The sequence below is a fragment of the Morus notabilis genome, unplaced genomic scaffold (assembly GCF_000414095.1).
Source record: "Morus notabilis unplaced genomic scaffold, ASM41409v2 Scaffold518, whole genome shotgun sequence".
In the NCBI taxonomy this organism is placed as follows: domain Eukaryota; kingdom Viridiplantae; phylum Streptophyta; class Magnoliopsida; order Rosales; family Moraceae; genus Morus; species Morus notabilis.
This window is the reverse complement of record NW_010366577.1, coordinates 369,477-385,542: the sequence shown is the minus strand read 5'-3', so window position 1 is coordinate 385,542 and position 16,066 is coordinate 369,477. Positions and strand designations below refer to the sequence as shown.

At 32.5% G+C, this 16,066-nt stretch overlaps 2 protein-coding genes across 3 annotated transcripts; both read right to left on the bottom strand.

Annotated features, from left to right (window-relative positions):
* Window positions 1-974: 974 nt before the first annotated feature.
* LOC21409714 (GDSL esterase/lipase At1g71691) lies at window positions 975-6,733 on the bottom strand. Its single transcript, XM_024173826.1, has 5 exons — window positions 6,499-6,733; window positions 4,195-4,362; window positions 2,786-2,907; window positions 1,350-1,605; window positions 975-1,183 (listed from the first exon to the last, which is right to left on the bottom strand). Exons 1-5 carry the CDS (start codon window positions 6,731-6,733, stop codon window positions 975-977), a joined length of 990 nt encoding a protein of 329 aa, XP_024029594.1.
* A 1,147-nt stretch (window positions 6,734-7,880) lies between these two features.
* On the bottom strand, window positions 7,881-15,643 carry LOC21409713 (lipid phosphate phosphatase 2). Of its 2 annotated transcripts, XM_010110590.2 has the most exons (9): window positions 15,267-15,643; window positions 12,868-12,960; window positions 10,980-11,207; window positions 10,771-10,858; window positions 10,552-10,661; window positions 10,351-10,441; window positions 10,002-10,190; window positions 9,851-9,910; window positions 7,881-8,395 (listed from the first exon to the last, which is right to left on the bottom strand). In XM_010110590.2, exons 1-9 carry the CDS (start codon window positions 15,324-15,326, stop codon window positions 8,184-8,186), a joined length of 1,131 nt encoding a protein of 376 aa, XP_010108892.1. In that variant the 5' UTR covers window positions 15,327-15,643; the 3' UTR covers window positions 7,881-8,183. The 2 variants fall into 2 exon arrangements, with proteins under 2 accessions (XP_010108892.1, XP_024029558.1); XM_024173790.1 differs by lacking the exon at window positions 12,868-12,960.
* Between the last annotated feature and the right edge of the window lie 423 nt (window positions 15,644-16,066).

Sequence of the window (16,066 nt, the reverse complement as noted above, 5' to 3'; positions counted from 1 at the left end):
TAATAATACATAAATAAGAAGTTCTTCAAAAAAAAAAATATTTTTTTTTAGAAAGTCAACAGATCTTGGGGCAAGAAAAATGATCAAAATTCAAAACTATAGAAAAACCCAAAACCCATTGATGAAGATTACTCCCAACAAAAAGAAAGACAAAATCTGACATACTCATTAAAGAAACAACTATAGTTCTTCACTAATCATACAATCAAATATATATTTTTTTCAAATCTTTAAAGATCAACTAATCTACAATTTTCAAGTGAACACTAAGCTCCTAAGCTTTAATCTACCAGTTCAACATCATTCATGGAATACCCAAAAGATAATGAAGAACCCACAAACCAACCGTCAAAACAGGGATTAAGATTGAGTTTTTTTTTCCCTCCCTATTATCAGGAATAAATTCTGTTGGGATCCGGTACTAACAAATTCAAATTAGAAGACTAAAGAAAGAATCTCTGTTTTATTCCACCCCTGCCATAACTGCAAGTCCCGCGCCGCAAAAGCTGCCCTTTGTTGTGAAGGTCGTGGAGCCCATTGTCCCTCATCACAATCCGGTGGCCTACAATTTTTACAACTTTTAAAAGTTTAATGATTATGAGAAAAAATAGATTTATCATTTCAAAAAACATTATTCATTAAAATAAAAATAAAAATAACATGTCATATCATACTTTTTGATATTAAATATATAATTGACATTAGTATTTACATTAAATAAATCCATGATTTTAGTCTAGTGGGGGAGAACGAGAAAGAATGAAAGAGAAAGTTAAAGAATTAACTTATTATTTTATTTTATTTAATATGAAATATATTTTTTAATAATTATCTTTTAAAAACCTTTAACGAACGTTTTATACTCATTACAAATGAAAAGACACTTAATACTAATGCCATGTCAGCAATCCGTTAAATTTATGGAGAAAGGAGATAATACATTTTAGAATGCATGAGTCAGGATTCTTATTACATTATATCGATGCCAGTTGTCGAATATTCATTGGAATGCATGCACCGGAGTCACCGAAGCAATTTTGAGCGAGAATCTTGTAAGCGGCTTCAGTAGGATGAAAAGCATCAAAGAAGACATGAGATTTTCTGTCTTCACAAGGTGGTCTCTTGCCATCGCATGTCCCAAAGGGTGTAAGCGCACAACATGGAACCGATGCTACTTGTATCCCTGCAAATAAAATTTTAGATAGTAAGTTATATATAACTTCACAAACGTAATAAATATTAACCACTTTCACAAAATCTACATTAAAAAAAAAATAAGGGGACATTCTCAACATATCACATAATCTTTTTTTTTTCTTTTTCTAATGTGTTAATATAAAGTTACTTACCATAGTAGTTAGGATTCTCCACCAAATTTAGAATATGCTCATAATTATTCCCAACAACGAAGTTCGAGCCTGGAAGGGAAGAGGCTAATCCTTGAAGCTTCAATGGGAGCTTCTCATTGAATTTAAGCACCATTGAGTTTAAGCTATCCACGCACTTTGAATTCTGTGGTTTAAGCTGACTCACAAACGAGGGCAAACAACCCATTGCTTCAATATTGAACACCACAAATTTTCTGGCCCCCAATGCATACAAATCCTGCAAACACATGCATAAATGAACCCATGGACGGAGATACATGGAGGTCTACACTTTTTATCTATTTAATTTTCACTTATAATTTTATATAATTTTATAAATGTACTTCCATCAAAATATATTTTTCCATAAAAAGTGAGTTTCTTTTTTTTTTTCTTGAACCTATCCCACTAAATAATGACTTTCTAGGAGATTAATCTCCTAGAAAGTCATTATTTTTTTGATTGAATAATCTTAGACAATATTTGCTTTCTTTTTTATTATCCACTTTTTTTCTTCCACGCTTTTATTAAAAAACTTTGTTTAATTTTGAATTAATACTATTTTAAAATAATAAGTTTGTGTTGATTAATTATGTGTGAATTTACTTTTTAATCTTGAAGATTAGTTTTGATTTGCATATTTATAATTTATTTCTTAAAGAAAATTGTTAGTAACTATAAAGAAACAAATAAAATTAGTGAGAAATAAAAAAAAATCTTATGAGTGCCCTCACTAAAATGAATCCTAACTCTGTACTTGAATCAATATGTTATCCCCAAAAAAAAAAAAAAAGTATCATATGTTGTTTCTTTCGGAAACTCTTGTTCATTTTATATTTACCCCATCATACACAAACAGGCGGGGCCTACTTATGGGACCATGTTGTTTTGTTTATTTTATATTTATAAATAAGTGGACGTTTGATTTATGGATTTAAAATTATGATTTAGAATTATTTTTAGTTTATGTGTATTTTTTATGAGAAAAAATACTGTAGTGAGTAACGAACTATGATTCGAACCATAACACGAATTCTCGTACTAAATACATCCTAAGATAATAATGATAATGATAAAAATTACCTGAAAATGATTTCCATAATTTTCTAGGAGGAGTTAAGCAGCCGCGTCCTCGTCGAATGGCTGGCCACTGTTCTTTTTCTTAAGAAAATTCAAGCCATAGTCGTTGACACCCATAACAAAAAGAAAAATGGATTTTGATAAGTGGTTGGAGAGGTCGTCTTTGTTCTTCAAATGCAATGGTAAATATTCCTCAACGGTCTTCCTAAACAAGCCAACTTGTTCGCCCAAGCTCAAACTTCCTTTCTGAAATATATATGAGATGTAATTAAATATGTTATAATTGGAATGACAAACTAATTAATAGAAAGTTCATAATTTAAGTTTCTTTTTCTTACAAAGCCTGATTCTGGAAGAATTCCAGCCGAGGAAGATGCGTAGTTAAAACCTTGACAATCGTTGTACGTCTGAGTATCGACAAGTCTGAAGGCAGGTGGAAGTTTTAATCCAAGTGATTCAGCTGCATTTATACCACAGAATTAAATATAACTAACTGAAAAAAAAAAAGAAAAAGAAAAAGAAGTTATCCGCTTTTTTATTTTTTTGGTGTGTTGTTTGTGTGTTTATGTTAGTGGTGTGCGACCAACCAAATCGCTTATTTTAGTTGAAATGTAAACTAAATCAGTTATAAATTAGTTTAGAGATTTTTAAACTAAACTAAACCAATTAAGAGATCTAATCCAATCCAAACTAAACTGATTGTAATTGGTTTGATGTGGGTTTTCTAATTGGTTTGAACTAATATTTTATAACATCTTCTCGAACTCTTTAAACATAATTAGTACTAATATTTTGTATGATAGACATTTCTTATAATAAAAACTTTTAGGGTTCTGATAATTTAATATTGGAATAAACCTATTTTTTATATACGAATATATTACAGATTTTCAAAATATATATAGTTTTAGAAAAGTATATATGGATGGAATTGGTTTGGTTTGGTTTAGTTTTTTAAAGGCTAAAACCACAAATCAAACTAATTCATTTGGGTTTTTAAAAATTTAAACCAAATCAAATTGATTATTAATTGGTTTAGTTTGGTTTTCTTTTAATTTAATAGGCTTGAATGATTTATTGCACACCCCTAGTTTATGTATTTTGCAAAAAGAGGAACAACATATGTTACATGACATAAATCTGTGTTTTGTTTCTTGAAAATCATGTCCGATGTTTTACTACTACTTGATTTTACAATAGTTTTCCCACATTCTTATACTCAACACTAGTAGGTAGTTTTTATAATATCCTGTGGTGTTCTTTTCTTTTTTCTTTTTTCAAAAAAAAAAGAATATAGTAAATAGTATCTTTATGAAACTAAATGGAGTAAATAGCATATTTTTAAAACTATTTGGAGTAAATAGCAGTTTACCTCATAAATGATTCATTTACAATTAGTAAAAATATTTTTTATGTAAATTTTCTTTTTTAAGACTAGTAAAAAGATTTTTTTCGGCATAAATAAAGATTTTTTAAGTTTTTTTACCACGTAAATTTTCATTTACATGGTAAACTTATATTTACTTTAAATAGTCTTAAAATCTGCTATTTACATAATTTAGTTTAAAAAATATGCTATTTATCACAATTTCTCTAAAAAAAATGTATATAATAATAATAATAATAATAACATAAACCTTCTTGATGCTTTATAATTTTTTTTAAAAATCTTAATATTAACTTGTGGCCGTTCTATTTAAGCATATAAATTTTTTTTTAATTTCTGTAAATAATGTTTTTTACTTACCAATGAAATCAGCCATGGTATAACCATTTGTGGGCCTGCCTGTGACTCCACAAGGAAAATCTACACCATAAGGACCATAATTTGATTTTGCATATGTGTTGATATCATTGTTATTTCCTGCATCAACCGTTGAGCCTCCAAACACATACAAAGCTGGTGCTAATTGAGCTTCAGATTTCCCCAGAATCAAGAAAATGAAGCAAACAAAGACAAAGGACGTTGAGGATTTAGCCATTCCTTTCTTTCAATCAATTTCTCTTTCACCTACTATTTTGTGTAGGGGTGGCAATTCGTGTCACGTGTCGTGTGTGTCGTGTTTTGATCAATTATCAAAATTTTTGTGTTTCTTTTGTTGTGTGAACTTGTTATAACTTGTAAGGCTTTTTATACAGGACGAAGAACTTTTTTTTTTTTTTTTTAAATTATTGGCAACAAGAAAACCGAAATAGGTTTGAGAAGACACTAAAATAGTACATTGAAAGAGCGACTTGCCATTAGCTGTGAAACCAGCATGAAAAGCAATGTTTTCTGGTACAAGCCGAACCACATTACTTAAGTTTAGCAACGCAACTGTTAGGTAAATTTATCAGTTTTTGTAATTTTAATTACTTATGTGGTAAGATATTACATGATTTCTCTGATATATTGGTCGTTACTTCACCAAACAAACAATCCGGAAAGATACATATTAATAACGTGTGTACAACGGACAGTTTCTGCTCCCTCCTGTATCCTATCTACCTATTACATATATGGAGATATAGCCGCATTCCAGCACGTCTATATTATATTTTTGTGTAGTATCAACCAATGAATAACCTGTTTTTTTTTTTTTTTTTTCCATTACTCACCAAATTATAGACAAAAGCAATCAGTTGTTTTGTAGACTGTTTGGATAACTTTAATGCTAAAAATTATGCCGAAAAAATAGATTAACGCCAGTTTTAGCATTATTTCTGAAGATAAATTAGTAAAAAGGAACCAATCATATACATCTTCTAGTGCACCCAGGATAAGATTGTATTATAATATCGATTCGTATATCGTATTATTATGCACACACTAGTTTATATGATCCAAAGAATTCATCCAAATTCTATTTGTATACAATAGTATATTATTGTATATTATGCATTATATTAGTTACTCTAATATTTACTAGCCATTAAAAAGTTAATGAGAACTAATAATTATATTGTTATTACGTCACATCATTAAATTTCTATATTTAAAAGTGACTATCGATAAAAACGTAACTATTAAAAATTCGTCTATATATATACACACATAGGAAATGTCTTAAGCGGCAATTGCAACTTTTTCTGTAAACTCAGTTCATTTAAATGTAATATTGAGATAATATAATTCAACACACGTAACATTGAGTATTATACTTAAACAAGCGGAATGTCATACACATATGAACGATATTACAAGAGAATAAAAGAAAAAGTTATATTTTCTAACTGTACGGATGTTGAATTTAAGACTTCACCTATATATTTATTTATATATAAGGCTTTTTTTTCGGTCCTTCTGTAGGACGTCCCTCAGATGTACTATGTAGATAGAAAAAAAAAAGTAACACTGGTTCTATTGAACGTAACATTGATGTTGAAGAGGTATAACACTAAGAAATTTAATCATCCAAAGACCATGTTACATCTCTCCAATGTCAATGTTACGTTTAATGACGTCATGTTACATTTTTTATATCTACATGTTACGTCAAAGAGACCTTCCACTGAAAAGACCGTAGAAAAATCCTATTTTATATATATGTAGATAGGGAAAAAAAAGTACCACTGATTTTATTGAACATAACATTGTTGTTGAAGAGGTATAACACTAAGAAATTTAGTCATCTAAAGATCATGTTACACATCTCCAATGTCAATGTTACGTTTAATAACATCATATTACGTTTTTTATATCTATATGTTACGTTAGAGAGATCTATCACTAAAAAGACCGTAGAAAAAGTTTATTATATATATATATATTAATTATATAATATATCTATCTATATAAATAGATATTTCAGTACAATATAATTTTTGCGATGCTCCAAACAAAAACTTTGTGCTGTACACTTAAAAAATCTCTGATGATCAGAATGGTCATTCATGAGAAACATCATTGGGTTGTAAAATTTTTTTAACCGTATGGTTCATTGGTTTGGAACTCAAAGTTTGAATAGAAATGTCGTAACAAAAAGCTTCGAGCTGTGGTTAAAACCCGGAAATAAACGTGCTAATTGTTTTCTTTCTTTTCTTTTTTGCAGAAAAGGATGTTCTAACTTACCAATGAAATCAGCAGCGTTACGACCATTTGTAGGCCTGCCTGTGACTCCACAAGGAAAATCTACACCATAAGGAGCATAATTTGATTTTGCATATGTGTTGATATCATTGTTATTTCCCGCATCAACCGTTGAGTCTCCAAACACATACAATGCTGGTGCTAATTGAGCTTCAGATTTCCCCAGAATCAATAAAATGAAGCAAACAAAGACAAATGACGTTGAGGATTTAGCCATTCCTTTCTTTCAATCAATTTCTCTTTCACCTGCTATTTTGTGTAGGGGTGGCAATTCGTGTCACGTATCGTGTGTGTCGTGTTTTGATCAATTATCAAAATTAGGAAGGGAATTTATGATGGAAATTAGGAAGCTAGCTTGTTTGGTAGAAAGGAAATTATGAAAGAAAGGAAAAATTGAATGAAAATTTTTATTGGTGGATCCCACCATATTTAATCCCACTAAAAATTGGTGAATTTTAAGAAGAAAAATAGGAATAACTACACAAATGAAGTCAAATTACTGAATTGTCCTCATTTTTCATCCAAAATTGTCCTCATTTGGACAAAAAAGTAATTACACCAATAATAATTTTTATATCCCTTTAGTTTCACTTCTAATACTAAATAAAAAAAGGTAGATTCATTTTTTTTTCTTATCATACCAAACAAGTTAAAGAAAAATCAAAATCTTTTCTATCCTTCTAATTTTTTATGCATTATAATTTTTTTTTTCTTCTCATTTTCATTTCTTCTTACCAAACAGAGTGTAAGGGTGCCATTAATTATTATTATTATTATTATTATTATAACCTACGTTAAAGGAGAGCCCGAAATTATTGTTCATTTTATGAATAGTGTGAACCGGACCTAACAAATTTTAAATTTTTGTTCAAACTTTTCCGTTCAAATTATGAACGAAACAGGCGCTCAATATCGTAAATTTTACGTCCAAGAAAACCTACAATATTGAAGCTCTCTTCCGGTTGAACGGCACGCTAGATTAGAGAAAATAACAAAATCATTTCGCCATTTCAAAGAAAAAAATCCTGGCTTCGAAGGCTGCTGAAGGTGAACCGAGATACTATTAGGTTGAAATGGAGACGCGAGCTATAGTGATAGATATTTTCCTCACATTCTACAGAGTGATTTTTAATAAAACTATGAAAAAAATAAATAAACCTTTGTGACGAGCATTTAATCAGGCTGCAGACAACTTGAAACAATTAAAAAAAAAAAAAGTTGTCAGAGAAAACTAATGAGTTGTTGATTTAAATTTTTAATTCGAATTAAAATATAACTTTATATAATAACTTTTTACTGTAGTAAAAAAATTAAATGCAACTGTTTTTAAAAATTTTTTACTATAACAAAATTCAAATTCTAAACTCAAATCGATAAAACAAACAGAGTTGATATGTCACACGTAAAACCTTCATAAACAGACCACTTGCAACAAGATGATTTCTGAGATCACCCATTTTAACACTACTCTCACTCAAGCACGCTCGCTCGACTGCGGAGTTCTGATGGGATCCAATACATTCGAGCTTATATGATTTTTGCACCCCAAGTCCAAAAGCTATTTCGAAAGGTTTGAACAAAGGAATATAGCATACATGCCTATACGTGTGCTGAGCAAAGTTTAACCCGTAATTTGCTGTGGCTAAAAGCACGAAATGTACACGCAGTTAACTCCTCCCAGATTCCAATTCTCCTAACGTCAAAGCAAGTGGATTGTTTGCTAAATGCAAGCCCAATAATCCATTGCTGCTATTTTCATCTTCTTGGTTCCCAACCTCAGAATTTGTGGCCTGCACAGTATGCATATTCACCATACCGGTTGCTTGTCCACCCGAACGAGACTCCTTCAGCACCCGAAAATATGCATATGGTCCCCAACCTATACATACAAGTGCAGAAGAGCCGGAATGAGTTTAAACTATAGTAGATGCCTTTTTCAAAATGCTATTCCTAAAAAGTCCAAGCGGAAAATATTTTAGCCAATTTGAATTAGGTAATCATATTACAGGAAAGAGTACAATGACCAATCATGGGATTTTTTTTTTCTTTTTTCCTTTTCTTTTTTTCTTTCAATACAAGGCGTGTTCAAACCCGCAGCCCACCCAAACCCCAGGCACCACTACACAAAACAGTCTTAGGCAATCAAGGGATGGTTTAGTCTTACATAATAATGATTTGTAGCACCTAATTGAAACATCACTCTGTGTGGTGATTCTCTAGTCAACATCATCTTGGGGCCCCTTTGGCTTGGCTTAAAAAGAGTTGATTTTGATATATTTAGTCTAAAAGCCACTTTTGAACCTGTTTGGATAGCCAATTTTAAAGTATTTTTGACTTTTTTAAGCACTTTTTGAACAAACCATCTCCTTGGTACTTATAAAAAAAGTTCTTAGAAAAGCTTTTTTATTTACATCTTTAACTTTTTATTTGTGAACAATAAATTAAATATCTCATCCATATCCTTTTATTACATTACTTTTTATAACAAGAAATGTTTTTAACTTTTTTACCCAAACAAGTTCAAAAGTTCTTATTAAATATAAAAACACTTTTTCAAACACTGCCCAAACACTGATTCAAAAGCCCAAACTTATGCTTATCTTCTTCTACTACTTAAAAGCACAAGCATAAGCTATCCTAAACGGGCCCGCAGCCCACCCAAACCCCAGACACCACTAGACAAAACGGTCTTAGGCAATCAAGGGATGGTTTAGTCTTACATAATAATGACTTGTAGCACCTAATTGAAACATCACTCTGTGTGGTGATTCTCTAGTCAACATCATCTTGGGGCTCTTTGGCTTGGCTTAAAAAGAGTTGATTTTGATTTATTTAGTCTAAAAGTCATTTTTGAACCTGTTTAGATAGCCAACTTTAAAGTGCTTTTGGCCTTTTGAAGCACTTTTTGAATAAGCCATCTCCTTTGTGCTTATAAAAAAAGTGCTTATGAAAAGCTTTTTTATTTACATTTTTAACTTTTTATTTGTGAATAACAAATTAAATATCTCATTCATATCCTTTTATTACATTACTTTTTATAACAAAAAGTGTTTTTAACTTTTTTACCCAAACAAGTTCAAAAGCTCTTATTAGATATAAAAGCACTTTTTCAGACACTGCCCAAACACTAATTAAAAAGCCCAAACTTATGCTTATCTTCTTCTACTACTTAAAAGCACAAGCACAAGCTATCCTAAACGGGCCCTTAGAAACTTTGATTCGCAAACTGATATTATACCAACCACCTGACTTTGGACCTAGAAAACCCGCTTTAGGAAATGGTTTCAGACAATAACAAACTGGTAAACAAAATTGCTTTCAGTTTTTACTCTACCTTCCTCGTGATACGGGGGTGGGAAGAACTGCAAATAGCAAAAGGTAGCTACCGTAAGCCCTGCAGAAAACGTTTACGAATAGTGAACTCGAAGCAACAAAAAAGGTTTTGCAAAGTTGCTAAACTAAATGTAATTCATCATGACGCATACCTAGAAGACCTCCAGCAAACACATCCTGCCAATGGTGCCAGTAGTCGTCCACTCTAGAAATGCCCACAAGTGACGCAACAAGTAAAGGAAGAAAACCAATGCATAACTTTGCAACATGCCCTCTACGATCAAATGTTTGTAATTTTCCAGATAAGTACAGAGAGAGAAAGCCCAATCCAGCAAAGGACCCTGCAGACATATAACATCTGTAAGAAACATATTGGATGAATTCAGTGCTTCTATTGTTCGACTAGATTCTTTTTTTTTTTTGGTTACACTTTCTTCTTATTAATAATGCTAGACCTTTTCTATAGGTCATATATGAAAGAGAATACGCGATGCTTCTTACACGAGGTATGCCCACTAGGAAAACTCTTATGCCCTTCCTTAATTACACTGCTCTCACCATGGCATACAACATTCCCCAAATGATCATAAAACTGCACGGATAAGAAATTGACACCACAGTCAATGATATGACATGAAATTAGTAAACTATGGCTACGCTATCGTAGATATTTCAAAGAAGATTAAATCTGAAAGACCGTACATCCTTTCCATCAGGAAAACATCGCCAGAAAAAGTCGGGCCGAGGTCGACCAACTGCATTTTTTATAGAATCTGTGATAACGCCTGTAACTAGAACAGAAAACAAGAGACCTGCAGTAACGAACAACTCCCAATAATCAATTCTACCTTTCTATAAAAATTTATTTTCCTACTTGTGTTAGATACTAATAAATCACATTTGGGCCATGAATTTCATCACCTAGTACGGCATGATGAAGATCGTAGACATCTCTCCTTCGGTAATAGACAATAAGAAAAATTGCTATTGGCAACAGAACTGCATACATCTGATCTCCGCCAAGAGAGAAAAGAAGGGAACGGAAAATAGTCTCCATCAGTTCACAATAAAGGAACACACTGCAAGTCTAGGCATATATTAATGAAATGACAGAAGATAAAAAAACTTACAGGAACAGCCCAAGCAGGAACCGTGTTACTTTTCAAGGGATATTTGAGATCCGTCATCAAATCTTTGCCAACAAAGCGATAAAATGGATGTATAACATACAAGATGATCTCTAGCAAGACGAGAAGCAGTAGTATTAACCAATCATGCATGTGTGTTCTTGCAACTACAAATCCGTGGGACCTAACAGTATGTGAACCAAGCTGAACTTCATGCATTCCACTCTGCGGCTACAGAAACATCAACAGATTAGCATTGCTCAATATTACTGCTAAAAAGGACAGGCCTAAGTGGTGAAAAACAATTCTGATGTGCTGAAAAGTAGACATGTGAGGCAAAAGCTCTTTTATTAGCCTTTCTATATTCATCCTAGTAACTTACAAAACAACGCAAATATATGATGAGCAGCTGAAGGGGAAATGGCATTAGAGTCCAAAGAAGCAAAAAGAAATTCAATTCGTCTTATAAGGAAAGGAAAGATGCAAAAGACCATGGTATTTGATTATATATTAAACACAGAAAATGATCCATAATATAACCAATTCAACTAACTCCATCTCCAAGAAAGATAATGCATTATGCGAGAAGTGGCCAGCCAAAATCTGAGTGACAATTACAAAAACTATGAACCTTAATGCAAAACAACAGTGAAGCAGTAACAGAAGTTATAGTTCTCAACTCATAGCAAAGATAATCAAACTTAAGTCATCATACAATTCTGCAATCAAGAATTAATAGCCGGACAACCCCAATTCTGACAACAAAACTCAAGAAGAAAATAATTCCTTATCGAATGGAAGTGGAAAGTCAAATAAAACAAGAATGAGAATAGGCCAATAGCCTAGTAACAAGCAGTATTCGAGAGACTGCAACTCTCCCCAAGGGTTTTCCCCTAACTTCTACAAACAGATCATAATTCCTCATTAGCTATGATCCTCTTATTTATAGTACCTATTCTTTCTAAGAAACTCAAACTAACTGCTAACAGAAACTACTAATCAGTTACAACAACCCTTGCCCACACTTGAACTCTAATTGGTAGCCTCTCATAGCCCAATAGCAGGTATAAGACGTTATTTCTTTTCCAACGGAATGATCAAAATAAACACTCAATAGATAGGGTAATAGTTATGTCCTTTTTTTTTTTTGGGAAATAATAGCTGTCTTTTTGAGCACACAATTATCATCATTCAGATAAATGGTATAAGGCAAGAAAGAAAAACCATATTTTCAATAATTTGGATAGAAAATCCAGTATAAAATATGACTGAGCCAAACCATATACGGAAGACATGGTAACCCGATTCCATTATCTAACCGATGCCTTTGAACAGTTGAACTCCTCTTTAACTAAATACCGTTGACTAACTGTAGAACAACTGAATTCCCACCTTCTATTTATAAAATAAAAATAAATAAAAAAATTCTGAGTTTTCAAGAAATGCAATATACATGAGGAGTGCTGAAAACTTTTATGCATATTGGTCGGTTTCCGATATCTAATTCAACTACATTTCTTCTAATAATCTGTAGCCTAAAGAGAGTAAAAGGAAGTGATAATACTCCTATATAGGCGATATATAGAATGGTAGCACAACAAAGACCTTTAGTGAAAATGCGGCTTGGGATAAGTGTGTAGGCCAACATGAAGGAAGAACAGCGCAATAGCCTAGAAAAAAGATACTAAAAAGGGCCAAAAAATAGCTAGGAAAGTGAAAGAGCCAATCGATGCTACGTCAGTCAATGAAAATTGAAGGTTTTCCATTTCCATATAAGGAAAGGTTCAATCAAAGGGAAAATAAACATGTCAACAATTTAGACTAAAATTCTATCAACCAGAAAGAAACCCCCACTCCTTGAAACTAACATTCTGAAACAAAAAGGAGATACCTCTTCAGTCTTGTGTTCTATCAGTGGGGTGTCAATGGGTGGCCCCCAATCATTAGTAATGGCAGATGGCTCTTCCCTCTTGCCTGACACAGCCTATATAACCCCAAAAGAAACCTTCAGGAATTAAATATCACAAAAGCAACCCCCATGATTTTAAAATCTATCCTCAACGTCTATATCTTCATAAAAAAGATAACCTTATGTCATTCAAAAGGGCTGACAAAATTAGGGGGGAAATACAAATAAACACACAAAAAAAGGAAGTAAATCTTGAATGAAAAGCCAAAAGTGCAAAAAACTGTTACTGATGCTAAATGGAAGTCATCATTAAAAATGTGAAGTTCTCATGAGCCAAAACAATGAAACCATATCATTACATTTCCTTCCCCGGTTTCAATGCACAAGATAATGCCAAATTGAAAACATCATTGTAGATTTTGGTACATACATAAGTACTAAAAGAAAAGGCTTTATGTGGTAGAAAGGAAGCACAACTAAATTCACGGACCAAATGTTTCACAGTTACACTTCAAGTATCTAGCTTTTCATTTGAAGCACAATCCAAACCTTTTCATTGCTTTCGCTTCTTTTTTTTCAATTTATTTTTGTTTCACCAGTTGCTACTATGCACATTTTGCAAGTTTCAAAGCAAAAACCATAGACAACTGCCTAACAAAAACAAAGATCCCGATCAACAAAACCGCCATAATTGAGGTTCCAAGAAATGGACCCGATTTTAAAGAATCAAGACAGGTTGCTCGGCTAAAGGAAAAACTAACAACATCAGGTACCTAATATATCAAACTAGTCTAATACTGGAAAGTACCAAACAGCAAAGGGTTATAAGTTGTTCTATTTTTGACCTCATAAACACCCTTTTAAAAGTCCAACTTAAAGTGGGCCTAAGGGCTGGTGCAAATCAGCTTTACTTGAGCGCGTGGAGCCTAATTATCTAGCCGACGTAGATATAGAGTGTGAGAGGCGCAATGAGTGTAATTCTCTTGTAATTTTCTTTATAGTGAAATTCAAAGCGGATGAAAGTGGATGTAACTCCAACATTGAGGGTGAAGCATATCAATCTTGAGTGTGAATTGGGCCTCTTAATTTGTAAAACTTTTGTGAATGGAAAAGGAAAATAGAATGGATTTTGGCTAAAGGAAATGAACCGTTCTCGGATACCAAATTGATGCAGAATTAGAGAGGGAAATGGAAATAGAGAAGAGAAAGAGGGGGAATTTAGAGAAAAGAGAGAGAAATAGAATAGGAATTAGGGATTTAAGAAAGAACTCAGAGAGAGGGAAGAGGAGGAAGAATATGAGAGGGAAGCAATCGGAGAAATGCAACTCAATATTCATTCATCATAGTCTAAATAATAAAACAGTGTAACCAATTTATAGGCTAATTACAAAACCAAAACGGGAAAGTAATTAAATGTATAAAATCATACACAAATAAGGAAAAATCAAATAAACTCAATCCTAATCAAATCTGATTTATTTTCTATATTTACCTTTTTCAAAGTCAAATTGTTATTCTTCAACACTATTGGCCCTCAAAACATTCCCATTTCCTAGTCTAACATTCACTTGGACAACGACGTTAACTCCCAAAGAATACTCTTGCAAAAAGTAACCAAAATTCCAACAATCCATTACAGATTTACAGTGAAAAACATTCACTCAAAACAAGAACTCGGTACACAATAGAACGAACCGGAGCACAAAATTTCATGTCAGGTAGAATCTAATCTAACAATACATAAAAGAGCCAAAAGCTCTTCTCTATGGGGACAATACATAAAAGAGCCAATTGTTAAAATATGTTGTTCCAATACATAAAAGAGCCAATTGTTAATTTTTTTGTGCTTTTTTTAAAATATGTTGTTCCTCAATTGAGAGAAATTTTCTTTGTGTTCTTATTTTATTTTTAGTTAGTTAAAATAATTTTCTTTAAATGTGTCCCTACTTAATTTTTTATTTGTCAATTGTTATTTTTACACATATTTTTTTAAAATAAATTCAAAAATTCTTAAATGATTATATAACTGAATTTCTCATTATTCACTGAATAATAAACTCTTCAGTATCTCCAAGACTACAATACGTTCAGCACATTACAAAACTAGTAACAACTAAAAGACAATCCTGGCAAAAAAAAAAAAAAAAAAAAAAAAAAAAAACCCGGAAAAAAAAAAAAAAAAAAAAAAAAAGAAAACCAACTAGCTGGATCACCAATTACGAACCAATGGTTCCTAATAAAGTCAACAACAAAGGAAACAAGCCAGACAAAATACCAGAACAAGAAAGACCCAAATAGTAGTTACTGATATTGTGTTGTAAAACGAACTGTGATACAAAATTTGAAAGCTAAAATACCAATTATGCGTAAAACCCACTAACCTGAAAGCCGCCACCGAAGATTCTAAGGCGAGAAAGCGATCCCAGATCCCACCAAGGCATTATGCGAGAAAACTAAAAGCTGAATCGGATGTTCTTGGTGTAAGCTTGGTAAATTCCTTTGGTAGAGAGGACCAAAAAAAAAAAAAAAGGCACTAAAATTTCATATACAAAACTAGATTTGGAATCAATGGTACAAAGTGATGGACAGATTTAGATTAAAACGGAAAGGTGAATATTCGGAATGAACAAAAAGAGCATTAAAAGACGGGATTAAAACGGGTAAGAGATTAAAAGACAAGTTTTGGGGACACAGAAACGTGTGCCTTGTGTGTGGACTGGAAGTGAGAACGAACGACAAAACAAAATGAATACCCTTTCTCCATCCATCGGGATGTTTCTACACTGCCTGTGAGGGCATCCAATGACCACATTTTCATGGCGGGCGGGACCCACAAACGGGTTGGTCTTGTCAAGAAGCGGTGCCGGTGCCAAGTGTTCTTTTTTCCTTTTTTTTTTTCCTCTAATTTTGAAAATGAGAAAATTTGATAAAAGAGACCGGAGAAAATCAGAATTTGAGGAAATAGATCAGTTTTTTTTATAACAAAAAAATGATGACGTGTATCTTACGTGGTAAAAAATGGGTCCTATTAGTCCTAGGTCATTTTCAAAAATCTCATTCCTCACAAAACCGACCGCCGCTCGACCCTCTCTTCCCCCCGAAATCGACCGCTCGACCCTCTCTCCCCCGACTGAGCTCTCTCACGACCGACCACCGGTTTTTCTCTCCGATCACCTCTCGC

Bases quoted from the DNA above. Each gene is read 5' to 3' on its own strand.
- LOC21409714 (XM_024173826.1), bottom strand. From the start codon at position 6,733: ATGGCTAAATCCTCAACGTCATTTGTCTTTGTTTGCTTCATTTTATTG. The intron at 4,363-6,498 runs GTAAGTTAGAAC...GGAAATCTGAAG, and splicing joins TAACGCTGCTGATTTCATTG to CTCAATTAGCACCAGCTTTG. The intron at 1,606-2,785 runs GTAAGAAAAAGA...ATGTGTTTGCAG, and splicing joins TTCTTCCAGAATCAGGCTTT to GATTTGTATGCATTGGGGGC.
- LOC21409713 (XM_010110590.2), bottom strand. From the start codon at position 15,326: ATGCCTTGGTGGGATCTGGGATCGCTTTCTCGCCTTAGAATCTTCGGT. The intron at 10,662-10,770 runs GTGATGAAATTC...TCGTTACTGCAG, and splicing joins TCTTCATCATGCCGTACTAG to GTCTCTTGTTTTCTGTTCTA. The intron at 10,442-10,551 runs GTACGGTCTTTC...TTATCCGTGCAG, and splicing joins GTTTTCCTGATGGAAAGGAT to TTTTATGATCATTTGGGGAA.